This window comes from Stegostoma tigrinum, chromosome 20 (genome assembly GCF_030684315.1).
Source record: "Stegostoma tigrinum isolate sSteTig4 chromosome 20, sSteTig4.hap1, whole genome shotgun sequence".
NCBI lineage: Eukaryota > Metazoa > Chordata > Chondrichthyes > Orectolobiformes > Stegostomatidae > Stegostoma > Stegostoma tigrinum.
Genome location: NC_081373.1, coordinates 30897890 through 30925875, shown reverse-complemented (window position 1 = coordinate 30925875; position 27986 = coordinate 30897890). Strand labels below are relative to the sequence as shown.

General features: G+C 40.1%; 1 protein-coding gene across 6 annotated transcripts in view; it reads right to left on the bottom strand.

Annotated features, from left to right (window-relative positions):
- Positions 1-27339, bottom strand: part of LOC125461841 (ubiquitin thioesterase ZRANB1) — a 66498-nt gene extending 39159 nt beyond the window's left edge. For 2 of the 6 annotated variants that reach the window (XM_048551112.2, XM_048551117.2), the window contains exons 1-2: positions 27155-27339; positions 21466-22318 (exon numbers count right to left, since the gene is read on the bottom strand). In XM_048551112.2, the coding sequence (XP_048407069.1) occupies positions 21466-22282 (817 nt within the window). In that variant the 5' untranslated portion in view covers positions 22283-22318; positions 27155-27339. Of the gene's footprint in view, positions 1-21465; positions 22319-23610; positions 23773-26450; positions 26985-27016; positions 27121-27154 lie in introns of those variants that run through there. The other 4 variants (XM_048551114.2, XM_048551113.2, XM_048551116.2 and 1 more) reach the window with 4 other exon arrangements.
- Between the last annotated feature and the right edge of the window lie 647 nt (positions 27340-27986).

Here is a 27986-nt window from a genome sequence, read left to right as displayed (position 1 = left end):
TCCTAGTAAACTGAAGAACACAACGTGAGAAAAATTACTAGGAATAGATGCTATTTAGAATAGAATGTCAATTAACAATCACGAAGCTTAACATTCAATATGGAGTAATGACCCCAGTTAATTGGAAACAGACAAATATGGCAGGAAATGATAGCAAAACAGATGCAAATTTAAGTATCATTTTAGATAGCGTACTGAGGCTAATTATTAGGATAAACTTGCAGATGAACTACAAGTTAGCTAAAAACTCCAGAAATAAAGTGGAAAAGCTAAAAGTTAACCACAACACAAGGAATTAATGTAGAATTAGAGAATGGATAAAACAATAACAGGCTTCTTAGATAATAAAATGTGAGGCTGGATGAACACAGCAGGCCAAGCAGCATCCCAGGAGCACAAAAGCTGACGTTTCGGGCCTAGACCCTTCATCAGAGAGGGGGATGGGGGGAGGGAACTGGAATAAATAGGGAGAGAGGGGGAGGCGGACCGAAGATGGAGAGCAAAGAAGATAGGTGGAGAGGGTGTAGGTGGGGAGGTAGGGAGGGGATAGGTCAGTCCAGGGAAGACGGACAGGTCAAGGAGGTGGGATGAGGTTAGTAGGTAGCTGGGGGTGCGGCTGGGGGTGGGAGGAAGGGATGGGTGAGAGGAAGAACCGGTTAGGGAGGCAGAGACAGGTTGGACTGGTTTTGGGATGCAGTGGGTGGGGGGGAAGAGCTGGGCTGGTTGTGTGGTGCAGTGGGGGGAGGGGCTTCTTAGACTGGTTGAGCTATAAAACCAGAGAGTGTCATAACGCTATTAAAACTCATCACCCATCTTTATGAAACAAAAAAATGGAAGCAGGTCAATTAACACCCGTGAGGGGACAAATTAACGAACCTTTAGCGTGTATATTCTCTTCTGACAAAGGTCTGTTAATTTCTCTGTTCTCATTAAATTTGTTAACAAATCCCATTAATTTACACTTAGCATTGTACAACCTGGAAACCTGCAGTAAGAGACTAGAGTTAATCGTTTTTGTTCCAATTGAAGCAAGTTTCAGTCACAGTAATTCAGTAGCAGTTTCTGGTAGGAGTCTAGCTTTATTTCCCAAGAATCATCAGAAAGTGTAACTACTCCAGTACTCTCCCAAAAATCATTCTATTCAATAAAGCTCAATCACATTGAGACTTTATTTTGCAATTCAAATGCCTCAATTGTCGAGTGCAGTAATGGTTGAAAATAGCTCCAGCTTATGAATTCCATCTTGAAATGCTGTTTCAGGGCAACTTTAAAACCTGAAAAGGTAGCTGTACCAAGGCAAAAAAGGAAAATTTTGCACTATAAAATTACTTGGTATGGGATAGGTGTACACAATCAGAAAATTACAATGTGAAGAATTCATAACACAGGAATCAATTCAAAAACCTTCAGATCTAAATGGCATTTACAAAGCACCTCAAGTGAACTTGGATTGGCAGGACAGAACTTAAACACTACTAAAATAGCAACACCCAGTTTTCCTCAGACTGTGCTAATTGGGCTGGTGTCTCAAAACTTCGTACAGGTGAAGCTAGCTGTGTCATGCTGACACTACGTAGCAAATCCATACGTGGCTTTTTCCACCAGTAGAATGTTGCCATCAAGCCAAAACCCAATCTTTATACCTCCTCAAAATGACTGAGCTTCTACAGCCTACCTGGGTAGACAATTCCAGAAATTCACAACTGTCTTAAGTTTAAAAAAATGCTCTTCATCTGTCCCAATTGGCTTCACTTCATTTGAAATTGTGGCCCCGATTCCAGATTCCTCACTGGGGGTAAAAGGTCTTGTTGGTGATTATCCTGTCTATCCTTTTACTCAGTTTATTGGTTTCAACGAGAATCCTATTTTTTCTTTGAAACTTTAGATAATATGTACCTAGCTTCCATCCATCTCTCTTCATAGGACAGACGTGCCATCCTGGGAACAAGCTTGCACGTTGTACTTCCTCGATGACAATGTTACTCGTAAGGTAGAGATGCCAAAAGTGCACACAGTACTCCAGATGCTGCCTAACCAAGTTTCCATGTAATTGAAATAAAATGTTACAACATGGCAGTGGAGTGGCAGGGGCTCAGCCCAGGTCTTGTTTCCATCTGCTTTCTCTTTCTTCTTACTTTCAATTTCCACCCCCCACCATCCCGTTTTCTTAGCTGTAAGCCTGGAGAGTAGTGGGCGAAGGATGCAGCCTCCAGCCACAGTGGCAGCAAAACCAGGTCAAGCCAGACACAGCTCTGCCCCAGCCTGGCGTCTTCCAGTTAGCAAGGAAGAGGTCGTGGGCTGACTCCCCTGGCCTGAACTTGTAGGCTATGCTGAGGCTTGAGGTCGCAGCTAGGCCCAGACACCTGGAGGAGAAAGGCAGTCTCGGTCTGCCAGCGTCCAGTAGCCGGGCAGGCAGTCTCACAGGCCAGCAGCCTGGCATGACTGTCTTGTGTCCGAGCCAGAGAGCCATTGACTCGGCCATCACGAACTTTGTCCTAATTTTACTTCTTTTTGTTATATATGACTGTCATTGATGTAGGCACTGTGGTGAAGCAACTAAAAAACTTTTACTGTTTTCTTCCATGTAAAAGTATGTGACAAATTTCTGTTCTGTTCTATTAAGTACTTCTACACTCGAACTCTCAGGTAGGGCAAGTGACCGAGGTATAAGCAGGAGAGCACTTTGGGGCTAGTGACCATAAATCTATTAGTTTTAAAACAATGGTGGAAAATAATAGACCAGACCTGAAAGTTAAAATTCTAAACTCGAGGAAGACCAATTTTGATAGTGTTAGGCAAGAACCTTCAAAAGTCAACTGGGGGTAGACGTTTGCAGGTAAAGGGACGGCTGGAAAATAGGAAGCCTTTAAAAAAAATGAGATAACGAGAATCCAGAGACAGTATATTTCTGTTAGGGTGAAGGGTAAGGCTGGTGGGTGTAGGGAATGCTGGGTGATTACAGAAATTGAGGTTTTGGTCAAGAAAACGGAGGGAGTATGTGTCAGGTTTAAGTGGCAGAAATTGAATGATTGCCTAGGAAAGTATAAAGGCAGTACAAGTATACTTAAGAGGGAAATCAGGTGGTGAGGGGGAGAAAGGGGGACATTAGTTAGCTTTGGCAAACTGGGTTAAGGAGAATCCAAAAGGGATTCTATAAATACATTAAAGACCAAAGGGTAACTAGGGACAGAATAGGGCCCCTGAAAGAGCAGCAAAGCTGCCCACGTGAGGGGTTGGGGGGGGAAGAGAAGAGATACTAAACGATTATTTTGCTTCAGATGGAGAAGGATATTGAAGATAGGGAACATGGGGAAATAAATAGCCACATCTTGAAAAATGATGCCCACACTATACAGCGGTGGTGCTGGATGCCTTCAAATGCATAACAGTGGATAAATCCCCAGAACCTGATCAAGTGTACCCTGGAACTCTGCAAGAAGCTAGGGAAGAGATTGGCCCCTGGCTGAGATATTTGTATTATCAATAACCACAGTTGAGGTGCCAGAAGACTAGAGGTCGGCTAACACGGTGTCACTATTTAAGGTGGCAAAGAAAAGCCAGGCAACAAGAGACCAGTGAGACTGATGTCAGTGGTGGGCAAGTTGTTCAAAGGTATCTTGAGGGCAGGATTTACATGTATTTAATAAGACAAGGACTGATTAGTCAACATGGTTTTGTGCATGGTAAATTATGTCTCACGAACTTGATTGATTTTTTGGGAGATGTAATGAAGAGGATTGATGACAGCAAAGTGACAGGTGTGATCTACATGGACTTCAGTAAGATGTTCAACAAGGTTCTTCATGGTAGACTGGTCAGGAAGGTTAGATCACACAGAATAGAGGGAGAACTAGCCTTTTGGATACAGAACTGGCTCGAAGGTAGAAGACAGAGGGCGGTGGTCAGACTGGAGGCCAGCGACCAGAGGTATTCCACAAGGATCTGTGGTGGGTCCACTGTTCTTTGCCATTTACACAAATGATTGGGATGTGAACATAGGAAATATGTTTACTAAGTTTACAGATATCACCAAAATTGAAGGTGTAGTGGACAGCTAAGGTGGTCACCTCACAGTACAATAGGATCTTGATCAGATGCAGCCAATGGGCCAAGCAGTGGCAGAATGGAGTTTAGCTTAGATAAAAGGGAGGTTTTGCATTTTGGAAAGGCAAGTCAGGATAGGATCTATACACTTATGGTCAAGGTCTTAGTATACTACTTTAATTAGTCAATGCAAAAAGTATGGAGTTGGGAGATCAAGTTGCAATTATACAGTACATTGGTTAGGCCGCTATTGTGGTACTGCATGCAATTATAGTCCCCTGCTATAGGAAGGATACTGTGAAACTGGAAAGAGTTCAGAGAAGATTTGCAGAAATGCTGCCAGGGTTGGAGGATTTGGACTGCAGAAAGAGGCAGAGTGGACTGGAGCTGTTTATTCTGGAGCAGTAGCCAAGGGGTGACCTTGTGGAGGTTTGTAGCATCATTGGGGCAGGGATAGGGTGAGTGGATGGATTCCTTCCCCTGGGCTGGGGGAATTTGGGACTGGGAGACGAGGGTTTGAGGCGGGGGGGGGGGGGGGGGGCAACTTTTTCACACAGGTGGAGGAAGAGGCTGGTACAATTGCAACGCTTAAAAGCATCTGGATGAATGTATGAATAGGAAGGGTTGAGGGGGATATGGGCCAAATGGGTTAGATTTATTATTTCGGATATCTCATCGGTATGGACATGCTACATATCTCTGACTCTTGCAACAAATGATAACATACCATTAAGCCTTCTTAATTCTTTGCTGCACTTGTATGCTAACTTTCCATGACTCATTGCTATGGATACAAAGATCCCTTTGCACATCTCCATGTTCTAGTCTCTTAAAATTTAAGTCTAAGTGACTATCATTTTGCTTCAAATTACTTTTCTTAAAAGCTTGACCACCATCAAGATTACATTGATTGGCCTGCGTTTACTGAACCTATCTTAATACACTCAAAAATACTTTAGCATTTACTATTCTCCAATGCTCTGGTACCAGCCCTACAAAAAATCATTGAAATGTTTCGTTTCTTGCACAATTTCCACTTCCAATTCCTTTGGCAACCATGGTATGCAACTCATCTGGATTCTGGTGACTTATCTTCAAGAGTAGCCAGCCAGTCTAATGCTGATTTATCACTTTTAAAAAGTCTTAAAAAGTCTATCAAGTGTCACAACTACCTCAAAATGTCTTGATAAGCATTATTATCTGTCAAGCAGTAATCTAATACCTCAGCCACGCAGTAGTGCTTGGCATCATTCTCATTTTAGCTTATTAGTCAGCTATACTTCACTTACCAGTCTTTCACTATTTACATGCCTAAAGAAGACCTTTAGCATTCCCTTTTATGTCACCTACCAGTCTATTCTTATTCTTTTGCTTGGTTTTCTTTTGTTTCACTTCCTGTCTCAACCTTTTGTAAATCAAGCCCAAGATAACAAAGTGTGGAGCTGGATGAACACAGCAGGCCAAGCAGCATCTTAGGAGCACAAAAGCTGATGTTTTGGGCCTTGACCCTTCATCAGCATCTGCAGTTCCCATTATCTATAAATCAAGCCTAATCCTTAATTTACTACTTTACCCTCCCTTCCCCACACCCAATTGAGTCATATCCAGTCTTGCTGCTTCATCTTACTTTCACCATTAAAAGAAACCACTGCCTCATTTGTTCTACTTCTCCCTTCCATAGCAATGTGCCTCGACTACACGTGAGCTCCTCTTTAAAAAGGCAGCTCATCGATCAAACACAGTTTTGCCCACCAACATTCGATTATCTGACCGTGATCCACTTTCACCCCACTGAAGCTGGCCCTCCAACAATTAATTCTTATTCTAAATCATTTCGTCTCTTTTCAGGGCCAAATCAAACTCTGATATTGTAACCACCATCCCTTCCTGGCTGTTCCCGTACTAATGCTTCACCCACTTTGTCTACTTATTCTCTAGAATCAGATCCAACAACGCTTCCTTCCTCATTGGATTGCACACAGATCAAAGTAGAAAATTCTCCTGAAAGAAGAGAAATTCTTTCCCCTTCACATGATTTCTATTCCATCATTTGTCACATTGTAAAATGCTGGGACCTAATCTAAAAAAGTGTTTACAACTTTTGCAGCATCTTTATGTTTATTCTACTGTAACTTTCCCACTGGTTGAAGGCCTTTAGAATAATGGTCCTTCTATTGTTTGTTAACTGATTTTAAAAAACTGCCCTTGATGACTCTGGCACAAAACAGGATGATATTCCTTTCATCAACATTGCTCCCACTCCTTTCTTTTCTTCCCAGATAGTTCTCAAGAAACCTGTATTCTCAGATATTTAGTAGTATGGATCTTGCAGCTACCTGAGATTGCAACTTTACTTTGTTTTAATAATTATTCTATTTCAGTAATACAAGCCGTGTGTTTTGATTCATTTTTGGTTTTCTTATATTCAAAAAAAATTCAAAAAACAAGAGCATTTGCCCCCCACCCAATGGAGTTTTGTTTACGGAACTTTTGAACAGGCCTACATGTGAATGGCTCATCCTTCTGTTTTTTTAAGTTACAGGCTTAAAACAATTTGTATGTGTAGGTCAGTTTGGTTTAAACATCCTTAAAATACACATTTTTTTAAATTACGGAGTTGAGATTCTTTTTAAAAAGTTGTTTCTACAGACCTTTTGGATAGGCCTACATGGGGTTGGTTCAGGAATAAGTTTCTCGAAAATTACAGGATTTAAAGCTGTTTGCTGGGCTGCTTCAGGAATTGTTTTGTTCAACTAAGCGGTTGGTTTTATTCAAGATATTTGTTTCTTTTATTTTTGCACATTTAATATCAATTCTTTGGATAAGGAAATGTAGTTTTTCATACATATCAATAGAAATCTACCTTTAAGGCTTGATGTCATTGAGGACATATAACAGAAGGCAGGTTTATATGGCTAGTAGATTTAGAGACATGATTACACAGCAGGATCAGTCAGATGGATGGCTGAATGTCAGGAAAGGTAACAAAGTAGTTCAGACGTCTCCTGCAACTATTCTTCTCTCAAACAGATATTCAGCTTTGAGTACTGTAGAGAGGATAATCTCTCACAAGAAAATGAAAGAGGCAGTCAGATCTTGCACATCAACAGTGAATACCATGAAAGGCTAGGTTTGACAACATTTAAAAGAATAATTGTTACAGGGTACTCTCCTGTTGGGGATTCAGACAGGAGATTCTGCAGCAGTCAGCGTGAATCTAGGACACACTGTTGCTTTCTGGGTGCCAAAATTAAGGACATGCTTGAAGCATTTTCTTAAAGGCTGACTGAGAAGTCAGACATTATGGCTCACAATAGTAGGAATAAGTAAGGAAAAAAGATTAAGACCTTACAGAGCAAATACAAGAGGTTAGGCAGAAGATTGAAAAATAATTTTTAAAAATCCTCCAAAGTAGTAATCTCTGGTTTAGTCCCAGTGCCAGGCTTGAATGAGGGATAGAACACAGTGAAGGAGATAAATCAGTGACTGAAGAGGTGGTGTAATGTTCAGGCATTCAGGCTCTTGGATCTCTGGGAGCTCATTTGGGGCAGAAAAGACCTTTTCAAAAAGGATGTGTTTCACCTGAACTGGAAAGTGACCAGCATGCCAGATAGTTCTCAGAAAAGAACTAGCTAATCAGCAAAGACAGATATGACCAAGTCAGAGAACCAAGTGAGTGAAGAATTAAACTGCACTATTTCAATGCAAGAGATCTTACAGACAAGGCTGATGAGCTCACGACATGTTTGAGAACATGTCTTTTGGACATAGCTATTAGATATTTAGCGGAGGGATGGACAGGGCTGGCAACTCAGCATCTGAAACCTGGAACATTAAGGGAAAGTTAATAAGGGTGGCAAGAGTGGAGGGGGGAGTAGTGCTTTTGATTAAGGAAAGCATTAACACTGTACCTCGAGAAGATATTTCTAAAAAAATCATCCACTCAAACCGTGTGTTGAAATTAGCAATAAAAATGATAACCTTGATGGGACTGTACTACAATCCCCACAATAGTTAGAGAAAATGGTGAATAAATATGTACAGAGATTTTAGATATATGCAAGAATAATAAAGGTTGTAAGAGATTTCGATTTTAATTTTCAAAACATTGACTGGGACTACCATAGTGTTAAAAGGTTTGGATGGTGAAGAACTTGTTAAATGTGTTCAAGAAAATTTTCTTTGTCAAAATGACAATGTTTCTACTCTAGGAGGAGTAAGGCTTGGCCTTCTTTGGGCTTATAACACAGCACAAGTGACTGATTTGTCAGTTGAGGAACATTTTGGGTCTTGCGATCATAATTAAACAAATTACTGAAAAGGATAAGCCTTCCATAAAAATTAAAGTTTTCAACTGGAATTAAGCAAATTTTAATGGTACGAGACAAGAGCTTTCAAAAGTTGATTGTAATAGATTGTTCACAGGTAAACGGGTACCTGATAAACCGGAGGCTTTCAAAAATGTGAGAACAAGATTTCACAGTCAGTCATCACGTTCCTCTAAGAGTGAAAGGTAAGGCTAGTAGGATTAGGCAACAACAGATGAATAAAGATAGAGGCTGCATTAAAAAATAATCATATTAGATACATACTTTACAGACTTTAAAGCGACTCTTGGATGGGCACATAGAGGACTGAAATTTGTAGGGTACGCAGAGTAGATTGATCTTAGTAGGACAATTGGCCCACAATGTTGTGCCGACCTAAGGGCCTGTACTGTTCTATGGCCTATATAGACAAACAGGTTCAAGTGAATCTCTAACAGCATGAGATGTATGAGGGCATTGTGGGGGCAGGGCGGCAGCGGCACATGCAGAAAGAGTGGTCGAGAAGGCAAAGAAGGCAAGTAAAACAGCCTGGGCAGACAAGATTAAAGATAATCCAGAGATTGTACAAATACACTGAAAGCAAGAAAACACTGGGAGAGTGTAGGGCCTCTGGAAGACTAAAGAGATCACCTATGTATGGAACCTCTGCAGACGGGAAAGATATTAAATGAACCAGCTTTTGCATCAGTTTTTCCTGTAGAGAAAGAAATGGAGGCTAGAGAGATCAGGGAAATAAATTTTGATGTCTTGAAAACAGTTCACATTACAGAACAGGAAGTGCTGGAGGTCTTAAAAGATAAAGCGATAAACCTCTGGGACCTGATCTAGAGTATACCAGAATATGATGCAACTATAGACCAGAGTGTCTGACTCTGGTGCTGGGTATGTTGTTCGAAGTGATTCTGAAATGTAAGATTTATATGCATTTAGAAAGGCAAGGAATAATTAGGGATAGTCAGCATGGTTGAGTGCAAGGGAAATTGTGCCTCATAAGCTTTAGTGAATTTTTTGGAGGAAATAACCAAAAGGATTGATGACGGCAGAGCAGTGGACATTGTTTACTTTACCTTTAAAGCCTTTTCACAAGGTTCCACACGGTAGACTAATTAGTAAAGTAAAAGCACATGGGATTGAGGTGAACTCACTAATTGGATACAAAATTGGCTTAACGGCAAGAGACAAGAGATGGAAGGTTGTTTTTCAGACCAAAGGCTGTGATCAGCAGTGTTCCACAAAAAAAAAATCAGTGATGGATCCACTTTTGTCTGTCATTTCTATAAATGACTTAGATGAGAATTTATAACACATGGGTAGTACATTTGGAGATAACATTAAAACTAGTGTTATAGTGGACATTGAAGGATATCCAAAATTATAAAAGAGATCTTATCAATTTGCCCAGTGGGCTGAGGAGTGGCATGGAGCTCAAATTGGCTAAATGCAAGGTAAAACAAAGGCAGGATTTATTCCATTAAAACTAAGACCTTGGGTAGTGCTGTAGAACAGAGACCATTAGGGGTTCATGTATATAATTCTTTAAAGTTTGCATCAGATGTAGAGAAGGTGACTAAGGTGTTTAGGTCACTTGCCTTCATTGCTCAGTCCTTTGCGCACTGGAGTTGGGACATTTATTGCGGTTGTACAGGACATTGGTGAAGCCTCTTCTGAAACGCCGTATCCACTTCTGGAGCGCCGTATCCACTTCTGGGAGATTAGGGGAGCTTGACAGTTTTTTCAGGGAAGGTTATTAGGAAGCTTAAGAAGGCTGAGAAAAGATTTACCAGAATGCTGCCACTGACGGAGGTTTAAGTTACAAGGAGAAGCTGCATATGCTGTGACTTTTTCCACTGGAGCATAGGAGATTGACAGGTAACCTTATAGAGGTTTGTAAAGTAATGAAGTATATATATAAGCTGAATGGCAGATGTCTTTTCACTAGGGTAGGGGGAGGTCAAAACTAGAGGGCATAATTTTAAGGTGAAAAGGAGAAAGTTTTTTTTAAAAAGAGTGAGGGGCAACACTTTTACAGAGTGGCTCATTTATGGAACGTATGCCTGTACAGGTCCAAATGTCTTCTATATGTTGTAAAAGTACATGAATAGGAAAGGTTGGGAGGGATTTGGACCAAGCACAGACAAATGGGACTAGTTTAGTTTGGATTATGGTTGAGCCAAAGGTCTGTTTCCATTCTGTATGACCTGACTCCAACGGCCATCTTCTTTTATACAAGTATCCATTATCAAAGCTCCACATGGATATCCTGCACCTGCAGCTCCAAGTTTGTGTGTAAAATAAATTATCTGGTCCCTTGTGCACAGTCACCCTAATCTAGAACTTAATACATTCTTTCTTACTCTGACCCCACCTCATGTTACAATTTACTACCCAAGTTGGTGTACCTTGACTTTCCACTCAAGTTTATAACATGGTCCCCTTACCCTTGTCAAGTTTGTTTAAATCCTCCCAATTATTAGCAGCAAATCTCCATTTAACGAAACTGGTCCTTGCTTTCTTCATTATCTCACACATGGTGACCAACTGCGTTTACCAAGGCATGCAATTATTCTCTAGGTAAAACACCACGTGATCACAACTTCTGAACAATTTGCTGCTTTTAACTGCGGACAAAAAGATAGGCATCCAATGCATAGAGATTTGAAAATAAACACAACCTAAAACACATGAAATATAACATCCAAAGAAGTCTTCACAGAATTATGACACTGCCTACATAAAGTTTCTGAAGGACTACAGTCAGATTTTTTCTACCACTTAAGTTTCTTTTGTAAGTAACTCAAACAACTTCTGAGTTCTTGAATTGCTATTTCTTGATCAAGTACATCTTTAGCGGTACCTTCACCAATACGCCTGTCTTCTAAATATTCAGTACAAAGCTTATAGAGGAAGACCCCGGTTTATATTATTCTGGTCCACAATCACAGGCATCAATTGAACTACCTTCCAGTCCTCTGTTTAAAAACAGCCAAGGCAGACTGTGAAACATACCTGTATTAAAGCCCTTCTCCTTATAGGCACTTAAAAAAGTTGGCTGCTTTAGAATTTTAAAAATTATTTTTGAGAACCAAGGTTTCTTGGCATCCTGCAAGTCCAACATCAAAGAAATCAAGGGCTACGTGGAGAGTGCAGGGAAGTGGAGCTGAAATGCCCATCGGCCACAATTTAAATGGCGGAGTGGACTTGATGGGCCAAATGGCCTTACTTCCACTCCTATGTCTTATGGTCTTATGGTCTTAAATGGAATTAAGAACCAGCCTCTGATGCCAGAATACAGCAGCCACCTTATTTATCCTCAAGAACACAGCATCCAGTTGGGAAAGTCTTACACCATCCGGAAGGGACAACATCCGGAAGGGTATGAAAAAGGGGACATTTTCATGCTTCAGCTTTTTACAGTCAGCGACTTAGTCATTTCTGCCATTCAAATCGTAAGTAGCATTGTTTTATGGACCACCATTGTGTTTGTTCAGTGGAGAAATTTGAAAAGCAACTGGGAGTAACCACATAGAATGCTGAAGTCTAAATCCGGTCAAGCATATAGTATTGCTTGTCTTAAATATGCGTTTCTGAAAATTCTGGCTTTGTACCCAAGATGGTGCCAGAGAATGGCAATTTTGTACACTTCTCACCATACTCATGCATTCCTTTGAGTACAGGTGACAATAAAATCTAATTCTAAGGTCAGTAAAGTTGTTCATATCAATTTTCAATTGTGAAGTACACAGTTCCCAAGGAGTATAGTAACATGACTTTGACTATATCTTTGTGTTCATCTTGTGAAAATGTTATATTTTCCTTTAAACTGAAGTAGTGTATTGAGAGAAGTGAATGCACAAAGGAACACAGAATATCACTTTTAAATAGAAGACAATTGCTAAGTAAACAGTAAACATGACAATGTAATATCAAAGGAAGAACAGAACAAAACAAAATGTACCTACCAATTTAAGTAACTGGGGCAACTTTTGAATTTTGCAATTAGCAAAGAGGCAGTCATGGCTTAAGTATTTTGTATCAAAACTGTAAGTTTACACGATTATTCATAAAGACACTTTGTGCTTCACAGAATGCCTCAAACAGTGGATTCTATACTAACTTATTCAACTCATCATGGATGCAACATTCCTTTGTGCAGTTAGGCAAATCACATGCTACATTAATGTAAATTGAGAACACTGGAGTAAACAGAACATTCTGAAGAGAACGCATGGACATAACCAAGACTACATATACAAAGCACTATCGATTATGTGGATACTACGAAATCCACTAACACAAAACCCTACATTATTTGTAATGTTCCTCCTGGGGCACAACTTCAAATTTATTGGGCCCCATCAGCTACCATCAATTGAAATTAAAAGTACATACTGGGGCTTTGATAATATTACGTGACTTAGTAACAAAATATGGTAGCTGTCAACTAACAATTATTGACCTATAAGCTTAACAAATTAAATTTTCAACTTGGTAGCATTAATGTGTTTGGCAGAAGTTACACATTTCTCAAATCCTTATTATTTACCTTCAATTCACCATAGTAAACAGTGTCCCACCAAAACCTGTTCGAAGTCAGTATGTTGTCAGAAAGCAGTAGGATTTTCCCTGCCTGGCAACAGTGAACCTTGAGATATCTTATTTCAACATGGAAGTTTGTAAGAATAAAACCCACTTATCAGTGCAAGTTGATGTTTGATATAACTTGTCAGCAATTCACTGAACTGTACAACTGAGTAGTATTAACTCTTAATAAATCAGACGCTTGCAATGCCAGAAATCATTTTTCTGTTGAAAAAACATTGCTAATTCTTTCCAAGATATGGGGTGTGGGAAGGTAAGAGGGAGCTTAAACCTTTTTGGCTTAAAAAGTTTTGTTTCAGATTCACATAGTCCTAGATTTGAATTCAGAATTAAAGTACTTATGCATGGATGAGGGAATCATCAGACTTCACAGAATAGATCGTAGAATCCCTACAGTTTGGAAATAGGCCCTTTGGCCCAACAAGCCTTACCAACTCTCAGAGCATCCCACCCAGACCCATCCTCCTACAACCCACTTAATCTACACATCCCTGAACACTGCAAGCAATTCAGTATGGCCAGTCCACCTAACTTACACATCTTTGGACTGAGAGGAAACTGGAGCACCCGGAGAAAACCCACAGACAAAAGGACAATGTGCAAACTCCACACATACAGTCGCCCAAGGGTGGAATCAAACCCAAGTCTCTGGTGCTGTGAGGCAGCAGTGCTAACCACTGGGCCACTGTGCTGCCCCATGATAGGCTGAATGGCTTTTTCCATTCCAATTCCAAATGGAAACTATTGATGAAATAAGAAATGTCTTATGGTATAGTCAGTAACCTGATGTATATAGATCAATAAAATTCATCCGTTAAAATCATGAAAGAAGGATGTGCCATTTGTTTCAAGTTCCTTACAACTTCTACAGGATGCACATAACACTCAGTACCTTTTACTACTCTCCTTACACTTGGGCCCCTCCGTCTAGCCGCTTCCTCTTGATCTTTTTAAAATCAAATTGGCAGTTGCACTTGTTATTGCGTCTCACTTATCAGTAGGTCACCCTCTGAGGTTGCCACGCCTTGTTCTCTCAGGTACAACCGCAATATTGTTATTTAACCTACTGCCATGGGTGCTTCTGTTGACTGGCAAACAAGCCTCAGAGTGCCAAATCTCAGACATTTGATCCTACCTTCCCCTGGGCCAGAGCCCCAAACATCAAACGACTGCATCCAGGGCTGTCAAGGATCTGTTGCCTCTAGAGATCTTTCCTCCAATTTCAAACCCCTCTCAGTGCTCCAGCTCAGAACAATCCGCTTTTATGTTCTCCTCCCAAACCTCTACCAATCCAACTCCAAAATCAACCAAAATAAACACTGCTGTTAATTTCAACTTCGAACTGAACTGATTTCTTCCTATTTCAACTGTCAATTGTCCAGTCATTCCCTATCTACAACCATGACTCCGACTTCCTCCATTTCGGCAGCACAGTGGCTCAGTGGTTGGCAATGCAGCCTCACAGCGCCAGGGACTCGGGTTCGATTCCAGCCTCAGGTAACTGTCTGTGCAGAGTTTGCACATTCTCCCCGTGTATGCGTGGGTTTCCTCCAGGTGCTCCGGTTTCCTCCCACAGTCCAAAGATATGCAGGCTAGGTGGATTGGCCATGCTAAATTGCCCGTAGTGTTCAGGGGTGTGTAGGTTATTTTTTTTTTGGGGGGGGGGGGTGGAGGAGATGGGTCTGGGTGGGATGTTCCAACAGGCGGCGTGGACTTGTTGGGCCGATGGGCCTGTTTCCACACTGTAGGTAATCTAATCTGATCTAATAACAGTTTCCAACTTCCTGGCCCTAAACATTTTCTCAACCATAGAATCCAATCTTCCTACTTCCACAATACCCATCAGGATGGGACTCTCTCCATTAACATCCAGCATCTTCCACTTGGCTAAATTTCATTTTGCATTGAACAACATCACCTTCAACTCACTTGCTAAAAGTAACAGGTATTCCTATTTGTCCAAGCTTTGCCTATTTTTGTGGGATACATGGAATATTCTTTTTCTCCCCAATTCTGAATAGGTCACAACCTTGCCTCTTTTTCCAGAGCATCAATGCAGTTTCCTGCTTTTAAATCAAAGCTGGAAAATTTACCAGCCTTGGCTCCAATTTCTACTTTGACCTTCATCTGCTTTTCTCTTGCCTTCTTTGATATACCTGCCTCTCCTCAGAAATGGAAGCCAAAACAAATGAGTCCTGCTAATCTTACTGACTCGCACAACTACATCAACTGCGCACCTTCACACTCACCTTCCGTAAGGACTCCCAGGCCCTCAGTCTGCCTCATGACTTCTGATTATAGAATTTCCACACCCAAGCTTCAGATATACGTCTTCCTCCTTCTCCAGCTAAGGACTGATCTCCAAAGGGGTTTGTTGTAGTGTCCCTACCTGAACACAGAGGCCTGGGTTCAAGTTCCACCTGCACAGGGGTGTGTCATTACATCTGTGAACAGGTTGATAACAAAGAAAAAGAGAGTTTTCCCCAATATGGTTGACAAGACCCTTGGCTGTGGCCAACGTTTCCTGCACTTCTGACCTCATCCATTTGTCTCTGTCCTGAAGATAAAATTACATTCCCTGTCCTCTTGCACAACCCTACCTGTAGATTATCCTCTGCTATTTGTGGCACTTAAAGCACAATAATTCCAAAGTGATCACCCTCAAACACCTTCAGCACTACAAAGGAATTTCTCAATAACTCCGAAATAATCCTCAACACCCTGCTTCTTTCCTGTAGCACTCATGCAAGCACAAAGCACCTGCCTTTATCTTCCCGCTGCGAGTAAGGGAAGATATAGATTACATGGGTCTGGGGGGTTTGCTGAGGTTCTGTGTGCACTTCTTGAGCCGAAGGGCCTGTTTCCACACTGTAAGGATTCTATGAAAAATTAGAAGATTGGCAGTAAGAAACACTTCATCTACGCAACATTATAAGAACCATCTAGACTCAAAATGTTATCTTGCTTTCTCTCTTTCCATGGATACTGTCCGACCCACTGTGATCTCTCGCACTTGTTGTTGCTCGATAAAGGAGCCTTCTTCTATACTGTAGATCTCTCTAACTTTAAACCAAGATATAGCCAATGATATGCTTTTTCTACATTAGACTGAGAATGAAAAAGATCCATCAACGAGGTTTCTTTTATATACCCAGAACTGCATTATGATGAAAACAAAACACAATGAAGATGCAGCATTGGCAAATACATTTGTAACATGAAAGTAAGTATATTTCCCAGCAATAACCCACACACAAACAGTTCAGCTATATGGAAAGTGGGGATGGGGGAAGAAAAATAAACTGATTTCTTTCGGCAAAGTATTAGTTTTTAAAAGAGGTTGTTGGCCAATGGAGGCTATTCTCGAAGGTAAAAATTATCAGGCGCAGAAAGTTTGATGTCTGTCAATCTGGTGCGTTAAACATATAACCAAATCATTCAGGCTGCCTCTCGTGCCCTGGCAGACCCAGTTTGCTCAGGAAGTACCCTATTGATAAGTTCTTTCGGTCACACTAACAGAAGAACAATCAGGTTTCATCCTGATCTCACAAAAAGTGATTCAACAAGACAAACTGGGAAGGCTTTTCCAGTTGAAAATCCAAACAAACTCCAAAACTTTACAATACTATTTTAACAGAACAGCCAATGAACAGCATGTATTTTCCTTGAGGAAAGCTTAAGCAATCAAGATTAGCAATTAGCGAGTTTTGAGAAGATTTGTAGCTCAGGTTGAGGTTCTGGATGTGAGTTTGCTCGCTGAGCTGGAAGGTTAGTTTACAGACGTTTCGTCACCATTCCAGGTAACATCAGTGAGCAGAAAATGACATCACCAACCCAAGGAACCTAACCTGATAAATAGAAAGCAGGACATAACACCAGCGCTTCGTCGGAGGCTCACTGATGACGTTACCTAGAATGGTGACGAAACGTCTGAAAACTAACCTTCCAGCTCAGCGAGCAAACTCACATCCAGATTAGCAATTACATGGAACCATGTGGTTTTCACAAAATGCTTAGCTCATTAAAAAAAGTTCCAATATGTCATTTCATTGAATTTTTGAAAAAGACAACCTAGGCACAATACTCAATCGTTAAAACTCAAAACACACAAAATAGTAACATGAAGCATCTTCATGATAATCCATGCGCAGCCCAAACAGTGTTGTTTGATATAAATCCCAGTTCTGGAAAAAAAAATTCACTCAGAGCAATGTTTGAGAACCTCAATCAAAAGTTAGGCTTTAGTACTGGTCAGAGGCTTGTAATTTAGAAAGTTGTTCAAGTTAATTTGGACTAATATTTTCGACTCTTCGTGGTACTCAAAGCACATCTGATCAAAATGAACTCTATACAATAATGCACCAACAATCATTCCAGTCTTACTGAGGCAAGCAAAACCAACAGAAACAATTTTCCTTCTAGTGTGAAGTTGAATTAGAATAAATCACCCCAAAGTATGTTTTAAAATTAAATGGTCATCCCAATGGCAAAAACAAACAGTTCAATCCTCAGCCATCTTGTTTAGGACATGAGTATAAACTAGAATGTAAACAGAGGCAGCAATTAGTTTTTCTATCAATCGGTCATCAGAAAAATTCTTCCATGTGATTCTTTTGTAAGAAACTGTCACAATATAAGGCTTATCACAAAAAAAGCCTTCAAGAATTGATGGGCTGAATTCATGCATAAATCTGGGCAACAGTTTTGACATATACTAGTCTGAATTTAAGTCCTCTCAGATTGATACTAAACGAAAATTACAAAGTAAACTTGAAATCTACTTCTGTAAATGTGAAAAATGTAAATTTAACATTTGGTGCAATATAATAAACACAAACCAAACGGATTTTTTAAAAAGGTATAAGTGGAGAAAACGTGCACACATTTATTGAACAGTACATATAAACAAGTTTGCCATCACTTAACACTATGATGTACTAGAGGGCATCAGATTACAAGCAAATTAAAGTTACTTGAACCCAGAATAACTGAGCCACTTTTCAAATTTCTCCGTACAGATTTTGATAACCGGTCTTGAATAAGAGACATTGAAGCACTGGAGGGCTCCAAACAGATCAGATGACAGTAATTGTAATAAGTTATGAACTGACAGAGAAAATTTTGCATTGCAGAAGAAAAAGAATAGAAATGATCTTACATCATTACCCTCTCCTCCAAGTGCTTACTCCTTCACTAAATAGTTTTCACCTTTAAAGATTCTCCTTAACCACTTGCTTTACGCAAGCTATTGAGTCATTAGATCTCATCAGCTATATGGCTCAGTAACTGACTATCCCCTTTGTGTAGTGGGGCATTTACTATACTAAAGATCTTGTCTAAAGGCAGGTCTTTTTTGTGAAATGCTTGATACTGAAGGCAGTTCACTTCCTACTTTGAAACTCTGACAGATTGACAACTAGTGTCTCAACTCATGATGACCACATCCAGAAACAAAAAAAAATTATTCTCTAAGTCATACATTTATGCGACTTCAATCTTATCATCTGCCCACAATCATTGGATGACAATCCTGGAGCTCCATTCTCATCAGCACTTCAACATGGCAGATTGTGGTAGTTTAAAGGTGGTTCACCACTACCATCTTAAAAACAACTAGGGATTAAAATAAATAGTATCAAAACTAAGACCCAGAGCCACTGAAAGTATTTAAAACATTCTTACTGAAGCACAGCAGAATTAAGGTTTGTGACAGTGACAAACACACGATTTTAAATAACTGTTAAGCTTGGTCTTTCTAGATGGCTCAGCTTGTTATGTCAGAGAGAACCTCCGTAAATGGTGGACTACAGTTACTCAGTTTCTGAACTGAAGGAAGATGGATGTTATTGGTTTTTGGGACGTGGAATGAATAGGCAGGAGATGGAAACGAGGTCCAGAGCTGAAGGTCAGACTGCTGCAGCCATAGCCACAAACTGCAGACCAACTAATCAGGTACATTCAAGAGGCTACTGTTCGAGGTGTACAAATACCTCACATGGCACTGAAGGAGATTACAGAAATAGGGAGTCAGAAGGTCAAGCAGTCATTTTGAAAGTAAAGATGTTGCTTGACTTCGAGCCAGGTCCATAGCAGATGAATCATAGATAAAGTGTTTGTCACAAACGTACAAATGAAGTCTGAAACACTGTTGTGCAAGTTTGGGGGAAAAGAAAATCCAATGCGGGAGGCCAACCAGGAGGATACTGGAACAGCCAAATAGATTCTTAATCAAGATATGAAAAGAGGATTTCTGCATATGAAGTGATGTAATGAAAAAGTTCAGCCATCTTACTGATGCAGCTAGAAATTCATTTCAGAGTTAAATTATTACATTCAAAGATTGAAAACAGTCTAATTTTCTCTCAAAAGAGGAAGGAATTAGTTGCCAGGAAATGGAGTCTGAAGCAGGAAATAAAAGCAATGGCTTTAGTTTCCTTACATTATTTCGGTAGAAACTATTCACCTAACAGTGCTGGCTACTGACAGAGCAATCAAATAAGCTAGCAATGTAGTAGTGTAATGAGATCAGCCAGCTGGACCTTAAAGTATGGGTTCCCTGATTGGACCAGGCTGACAGCCCCTATCAGGGATCCTGGCTGACATGTTAAAAGGCTGAGTGTCAGAGATACTGACACTCTAGTGCTCCCTCATACAAAGGCACCATTATCAAGGACTGATCCTGCGTAAATAAACAGCAACTTCGTGACGGGATATTGGGCTCTTGAATTATTTCAAACAACAGTGGAGGCACAGCAAAAGGCAGAATTGTGCGCGAAAACTAATCGGTGATATCCGCCAAATACGCAAGATCGGCAGCACATAAATGAGAAGTGGGATAGAACATAAGGAGGGCAACATAATTTAGTTTATGGCAAGAAAGTGGAAGAGAAGCTGTTACAATTTATTTTGTGGTTGCAGATAAAAGAATGAGGTCAGTTCCAACTAATTGGAAAACATGGGAGGGGGCGGCCAGGGTGAAGAGAATGGTGTGGTCAAGTGCATCAAATTTGCAAACAAGTCACATAGTACAAGGAAGGGTCATTTACCAACATTTGGAGAATACATCAGGCATTAAAATCTTACACTGTGCAGCAGATTAACGGAGAAGTGGCAAGATTTCTTCTCTGAAGGGCAATGAATCAGGTGGCTTTTATATGGCACCTGTTCAACCTGTAAAGTTGCCAAAACTTGCTGTTGAATTATTTTAGAAAGCATTCAGCCCTGCTGTAGTCAAGTTTATTTTCAAAAATTTAAAAACCTGCTGTGATTGTACAAATTAAGCCACTTTTAGGCATAATCTTCCTTAGTGCGCAATGCTTCTACATTGTGTCACTTGCAAATTTTGGATTTTCATCCTATACACCAAGCCTAAGTCATCTTTAGATCAGGTAAAGCACTAAACCTGGAGAAGTGCATTATTTCCATTCCAACAAACCAAAAGCATTCACTGAACATGACTGCATCTTGTCATGGAGCCAAGGCAATTCTGCCACTGTCCCAGCCCCTTTATTTGCTAAAGTGGCACATAACAGGGCACTTAAACACCTTTTACAAGTTCATGTGCATCACATCAATACCTATGCCAAAGAAGTCAATTTAAACATTTTAAATTTAAACATTTTCAATTTAAAATCATTTTAAACACAATCTACCCTCAGTACTTTACTTTAGCTAATCCATGTTTGTCTGAACATTATTGTTCCTAAAAGCTTTTCCATTATGGGGGTAGAAATGACTGGCCTGTAGTTGTTGGTCCATTCATTCAATTTTGAACAAGGTTGTAACATTGGCAATTCATAGGTATTCTGACATCACTGCTGTATTCAAGGAGAATTGAAAAAAAATGGCTATTTCCTCCACAATTAGCATCCTTACTTCTCTTGGTATCCTTGAATATACCTGACCCAGTCTTGGTGAATTAGGTTCAGTACAGCAACCTTTTCTTATACTTACTCTACAACAACAAACAGCCCTTTTAATCTCTCAACTAGCCCATCCTTCACAAAAAACTGTCTCTAAGCCCAAATCACCTTTGTGATCACAAACTGACTGCAGTCCTCTTTTTATCCACCCATATATCAACTGATAATTCTTATGCTGACTGCAAGTCTCTTCTTACAACCTCGTTGCTGCACTTGTTTCACTTCACAGCTGAATTCTTTGCACTCAGCCACATTCACACTACTATCCCCCCCCAAACAAGTTTGTGAAAACAGGTGCTAAGGATGTCCCAATTCCATTACAGTCCAGTATATTAATAACTTAGAATACGAGGACGAGCCAGACAGCAGAAAAGATGCATTCACAGCAAAAATCCATTGAAACTGTTATAAACCAGACAACTTATCAGATCTCAAATAAATGTAATATATTCACATTCTCATTTCTCTCCACTGTTCTCTTGACATTCTGTATGTGTTATTCATTTGTGAATAGTTTACGTACTTATTGGAAAACTACACAAGGTATTAAACAGAATTTAATTAAGACCTACCAACACAAGCGTTGAGAAACAGCCAATCTGATCTTTTCATTCTGTTCTTTATTTGTTTGAGTCTTTTAAAGTCCACTTCCAACTCTTCTTTACTCCCTACAGCCCCAGGTGCCAGCTCAATCCTCTGAAAGTCCATTTTCATCGCAGATTCACGTTTAGGTACAGGAGGAGATCTTCTTTGGCTATTGCCACCACCAACACTGCTCCTCCATCGAGCCCTGTCCTGCTCATTTATCAGTGAAGAAGCTTCCTCTGGCTCTGCAAATTCAAATGCTTCCAAATTATTAGGTCTAGGATAGTCACAGACTACACATTTTCGAGACTTGGGACAGTTCTCGTATGTGCAAGCTGTGCACGTCCAATGCAATGCTTTTGTGTTCAGCCTGTTCCTGTCATTATATTCTTCACATGGATCCTGAGAAGCCTGAACTGGTCTTGAAATACAACCAGATGACTGGGGGGATTCTGTAGGACTTCTAGTCCGACGTTGGGACAAACACTGAGTGCATCTTATTGCTCTTGGCCAATTCAGATAAGTACACATGTGGCATGACCACTTGCTTGTACTTTCTGAATTGTAGGATGATTTAACCCTTGGTCTAGCACTAGAGTCTGGACAAATCAAAGGGCTGCTGCCACCCTCTATATTTGTGGTATCCCAGTCTTGATTCAAATCACTCGAGCTGCCCCTGATTGGATCTTCAGTAATTATAGTGCCAGTAGGTCTTGGCGCACGACACATAGTACATTTGATTGCAGAGGGCCAGTTTTCATACGTGCAATATTCACAGGCCCACTTTATTCCATTTTCAGTCATCGTTGCTCACACCACTTTTCAAAGCTGGATTGGAATCTGCAAAATAAAATGAAAAAGTATGAAGTACTTCTCTTAAAACCCATTTTGGTACCCAAATTTACTGGCTGCAAGAACTGTAAAGGTCTCCCTAAATTACGTTATGTAAAACATTGGGTGAGAAACATAACACCTTTTCCGTAAGATGTATTTATCAGGGAACACCACATATTGTTGAGTCCCCGACAACTTTACAGCTTATAATTCCTACCAACCTCGGTCCAAACGAAATAATTCAATTTAATATATCAAAACATATTTCTTATTTAAACATCAATATGATCATATGAAACAAAATTAACCCAAGCCTGTACTATGGTGGAGGTAGTTTACAAAAAGAAATCTTCAGAGACCTTATTTTTAACAAAAACTGAACAGATCTGAGGAAGGGTCACAGGTCCCAAAACGTTAACTCTGATTTTTCTTTGCAGATGCTGCCAGACCGGCTGAGCTTTTCAAGTGACTTCTGTTTTTGACCCCCTCTAACTGTTTATCAAGAGTAGCTGAACGGAAGTTTCATTAATTAAACTTACATACTATGGATGCACAATTCAAACCAAGACAGCTTTTAATATTTCCTACCATAAATTATCTAAAAATTACTATACAGGACAGCAGAATCAAAACTACAAAAATGCATGGATTAAATTTTAAAAATTGTGGAATAAACTGACTTAAATCAGTTTCACTTTTGTCCTCTTTTCATGGGTTAGGACAAATCTACAGCTATAACTGTGCGCAACTGCACCAAGCAAATATGCATTTAACTCCCATATCAAAGTATAAATTAATTAGGACCAATTCAGCGTAACCACAGCACAGTAAAATATATATCTGACATCACAAACTGGTAATTTGTTTAGCAGAAAGAAATAAATTGCTCTTTGGTGAGATCCTCACAAAAGAGGCAACGCTCCTTACAATGATATCCTAGATAGTGACCACTACAGTTAAGACTCTGTGCACTCTGGAAAACCAACTCCAGAACTCATTACAAAATCCATTAGTGTGGAATCAGTTCATCTATGCTTATTCCCTCACTAGTTTATGAGAAGGAAACCACGCATCCATGAGAAAAAAGCTAATTGGATGCAAATGTCAAGAATAAGTGTATATATAACATTCTTTTGCACAATTTACATAAATCATCTGTATTTAATAAATTAAGTATGTTATATTACCCAGGCTGGTTATGAGTTTAAAAGAAAGAATGACTGTTAAGCTATTTGGATTGCCAATGAAAACCCAACAGGTTTCACTAATGCCCTCAGAGGGAAGGAAACCTTGCTCACCTTACCTGGTCTGGCCTATAAGTGATTCCAGTTCCATACCAATTCTTAACTGCCCGCTGAAATGGACTAGAACATCACTCGGTTCAAGGAGGTGGTTCAAAACCACCTTCTCAAGACAACTAGGGATGGGAAGATGCCAGCCTTTCCATTGACGCCCACATCCTGAGAACGAACAATTAAAAAAGAGAGAGAACTGGAAAATTTCTATTTAAAAATGAAGAACCAAGAGAAAGTCCAACATTTTCAAGAACTACCATCAGTTTATGGTTGACTGCTGCTCATTTACCAGGGCCAACCAAGTAAATAATCATGGAATCATACTGCACAGAGGGAAGTCGTTCAGCCACGCACCCTTGCCAGCTCCAAAGGGCTATCCAATTACTCCCTCTCCTCTTTTCCCCTTGTCTAAGCAACATTCCTGCCCTTTGATTTAAGCATATAATCCTTTTCTGAAAGTTAATTAAATTCTGCTTCTGCTACCCTTTCAAGAAGCCCATTGCTGATCATGACCATTACTTAAGAAATGGTCTGTAAATGGAGGTCACCAGAGTACCACAGAAATGGAGTCATATACCTGAATTATAAAAAGATAGACATTTGTTACAAGTGTATATGGTATTCTCCACTTTTTTAAAAATTCTAACAGATAATTAAAGCACACAGTAGTGGAAATCAAAGGACCTGTACACTTGAGTAAAACTACAAAACAGAATATCTAGCAAATTACTGTTCCAAAAAGGACAGTGGCCCAGGTTAATAGCTTACACACAGGAACAATGTTATAGTGGGGTCCCAACTTCAAGTGTGTTAGTAACTTTCCTATCTTAACACGTTTTAATATCACACTAGACAAATTCTACTCATAAAAAATGTGGGGCTCAACACACATCCATATTATACGTGCTTTAGCACGTCATTTTATAGTAGATCTCAGTGCATTGAGAGATGTTCATTAACTTTTGTTTAGTGCTTTGGAATTCGTACAATATTCTAAATCATCAGGTTTCCTCTCATTCTGCAACTACAATAGTATTGCTACTCCTTAAATTTTGGAATCTGCAGCAAATTTGATAAATAACCTTGCATCCTCAGTCTAGAAGAAAAATTTGACTGCACTCCCAAATTTTGATCACTCAAAATAACTGAACTTCCTACTTCCCATGAACATTGACATCTTCATATGACGACTTTTTGTTTCAAAGAAGTTAATTTTCAAATAGATATAAATTAAACACAGTAGCAAGTATGACGGATGTACTTGCTAGCTCTGCTGTCATCTAATAACTGCAGTATATTTGAGACAATCAACAAAACCAAATGGAAACAGCGGAGATCCACTCCAAGTACACAAAGGCATTTGGCAGAAGAAATAAAATTTGTAGACATATTTATGTATTTCAAAACTCAGCATAAACTATTATAAACTAATTTTTTTTTGGAATCCCATAAAATCCAAAACTCTGGTCTACATTAACTAAAGCTATTCCATAAAACTACAGAATCACTGGTTGTATGCTTACAAAATCCTTCCTTTTAAAGAAAGCAGTTACAATGCACTTGATTTAATACAGTTTTGCAAGATTTTACAAAATTACAAAATTTACCTCCAAACAAACTTTACTCCTGCCTTAGTTGTGTCAGCAATTTTCCACCAAACTTTTTATAGGTGGTACTAACCAACCAGGTATGACATGACTAAGCAGGCCACAACTCTGATAAAATTCATTCAAAACTTAGCATGCAAGAGTAAATCTTTCAGACATTGTTAGCCAAATCGATGCTGTATTTGTGGCTATTGTTAGAGAAAAGTACAGTTTCACAGATTGTTCACTTCACTTTCCGGGCTAGGGATAAGAAAGATAACTATAATTCTCACCACTCTATTAACAAAAGAAAGTCATTAAAGGTAGTAATATCCTGATCAAAAAAATTCAATCCAACAACGAAACTTTTAATCCAATATAATCACTATGCACAGAACACACTAAATACACACACCCGTTACTGAATATTCAAATCAGTCTTCTTGTATGGGGCTTTACAATTCAACATCCAAATTCAAAATGTTTTGATTAGGCTGAATTTCGTCGATAATAATGTAAACCTAAAAATAAACACACTATTCTGTACAGTTTTCACTTCACAAATCCCTGATGGCTGAAAACATTACACTTCATCACTACACAACCCTGTAAAAAGTTCAACAATTAATGCTACAAGAGAAGTACATGCTTCACAGTCTAATATTAAAGCAAAACTCTAAGACAGCAGAGCCAAGAGTTCATTTATTAGCAAGAAGCTGAATATACCTAATTAATCCAAGATATTAATCAGTGGGGGGGGGGGAGAGAAGAGAGGAGCTAACAGTTGTAGCCTTTATCAAGAAAAAAAATTACACCTGCTGGCTACACAACCTCAATGCCTTAGAGCCTTCCGGTTGATGACTAAGCTAAGTGTCAAACAGTCCCTAAATTATGTGGCTAAAATAATTGCTTATTGCTAAATCCAAATTATTGACAAGTACAATGTGAGAATGTAGCGTTCAAAACAGAATTATGCAGTGTTGAAATAAAAACTGCCACTCTGCAATAACTGAACTGCAATTCTGAATTTAATGATGATGATGATGATGATGATGATGATGATGGGGAAAGCAAAAAAATTTGATAAATTATGGTTCATATTCAAAAAGGATTTTAATTTATTTAACAACCCACCAATTTTGAACAAAAATCTCCCATTGGACTACAACTGTAAACAAACGAGAGTCAACAAGCGGCACTCAAGAAAGATTCCATTAATAGATATGGAATGGCAGCCACGTTACAAAAAAAACTTACAAAAATCACGTCGAAATGCTTTACTTTTTGGTCATGGAGATTGGGCCATAAAAATAAGGGTTTCAACAATAATAACGAAATGTACTTTGATTTCTTGTTTGTAGAGATCTGTTTTCAAACATTCGATCTCTAAGCTCCACAAACGTAGCGCTGGGTCCGGATAAAATGCAATTGGAAACAGAACCCCAGAAAAACAGAAAGCTATGCCAAGACAGATACAGTACGAATCTCATCTTGCATCAGAACATGAGTTTTATCTTTAGAAAGCTACTATTTGTTCGAATAGATATCCAGCCTGTTGTAATAGTATCAAAGTTCAGGTTCTGAACAAGATGTAAAGAGAAAACTAGATTTCTTCACGCACAATACAAAGGAGGCAATCGACTCTTTTCGTGGCCCCACCACCTCCGAACTTCAATGTACCGGCTTCATAACTGCTTGGGATAAACTTCTGAAAAGCCTACGTGCACCTTTACCTAATCGGGTGGTTGGGCTGAACCCAAGACTACACAACACGTCAACAGAGCTGCTGTTAAAGGAGCATGCAGATTTGTCTTAACACTAACTTCCAAAGGAGCGGACCTGCACCGATCCACGCTGGGCTGCGGACAAGAATGCTTCTCTGCCACTCCGGGCAGAATAACTAAAGAGCGCGGAAAAGAGCTGCGGTGCTTTTTTCTGTGTGACTGACGACCAACAGTTACCTAATTCCAGATCTCAGGCACTGGCCTGACATTCAGCTGCGCTGGGGCTGCACCTCCATTCCACCGCCGCCGTCGGTACCCCATCTCTTTCATTTACATTCAGTGTCAGAGGGACTGCATACAACAAACAGACCTTCTCCTCCACCGCCGCCGTTCCAGACGATCTCACTTCTCTCTACTTTCCCCCCCTCCCCACCCCTCCCCCGCAGCCCCCGCCGCTCTTTCCCTTACATGGTGGCCGGGTCAAATAAAAAGAAATCCCACCCCCTCCGCCCCGACTCACTCCCGTCGCACCTCACCCCCGTCCGACTAGCGACCTCCAGCTTCTACCCTTCTCCCACCCCCCCCCCCCTCCTCCCCAAGCCTCCTCTTCCTTTTTGTTCTTATGACATTTTTTTTTCCTTCCTTTTCTCAGGCTCCTCCGTTCGACTCTAATGGCGACGGCAAAGACAACATCGGACAAAGTTTGCTGGGATATTTAAAACGTCACTCCGCAACTCGCGCCCGCTCGCTCCCCTCATTGGCCGCCGCTCGGGCTCAGGCGTCGGACCAATCGTAGCAGACATCCGTGATGTTTTGGAACCGACGTCACCCCGGGTAACCGGGCTGTAACGTCATCACGTCAACCGAACGTTGGAGGCGAGGCGATTTCACGTCACGTAACTCAACACTGCTGTGTTTTTTGATTGGCCGACGATTACATCACCCACTATCTCGGACGGAATGCAACTCAGCTGATCAGAGCTTCTGTGCGCGGCGCCAGAGTCGGATTCACAACCCTTGTACGACTTAAACTCGCTGAACTTATAACTCACGCTATTTATTTTGGTAG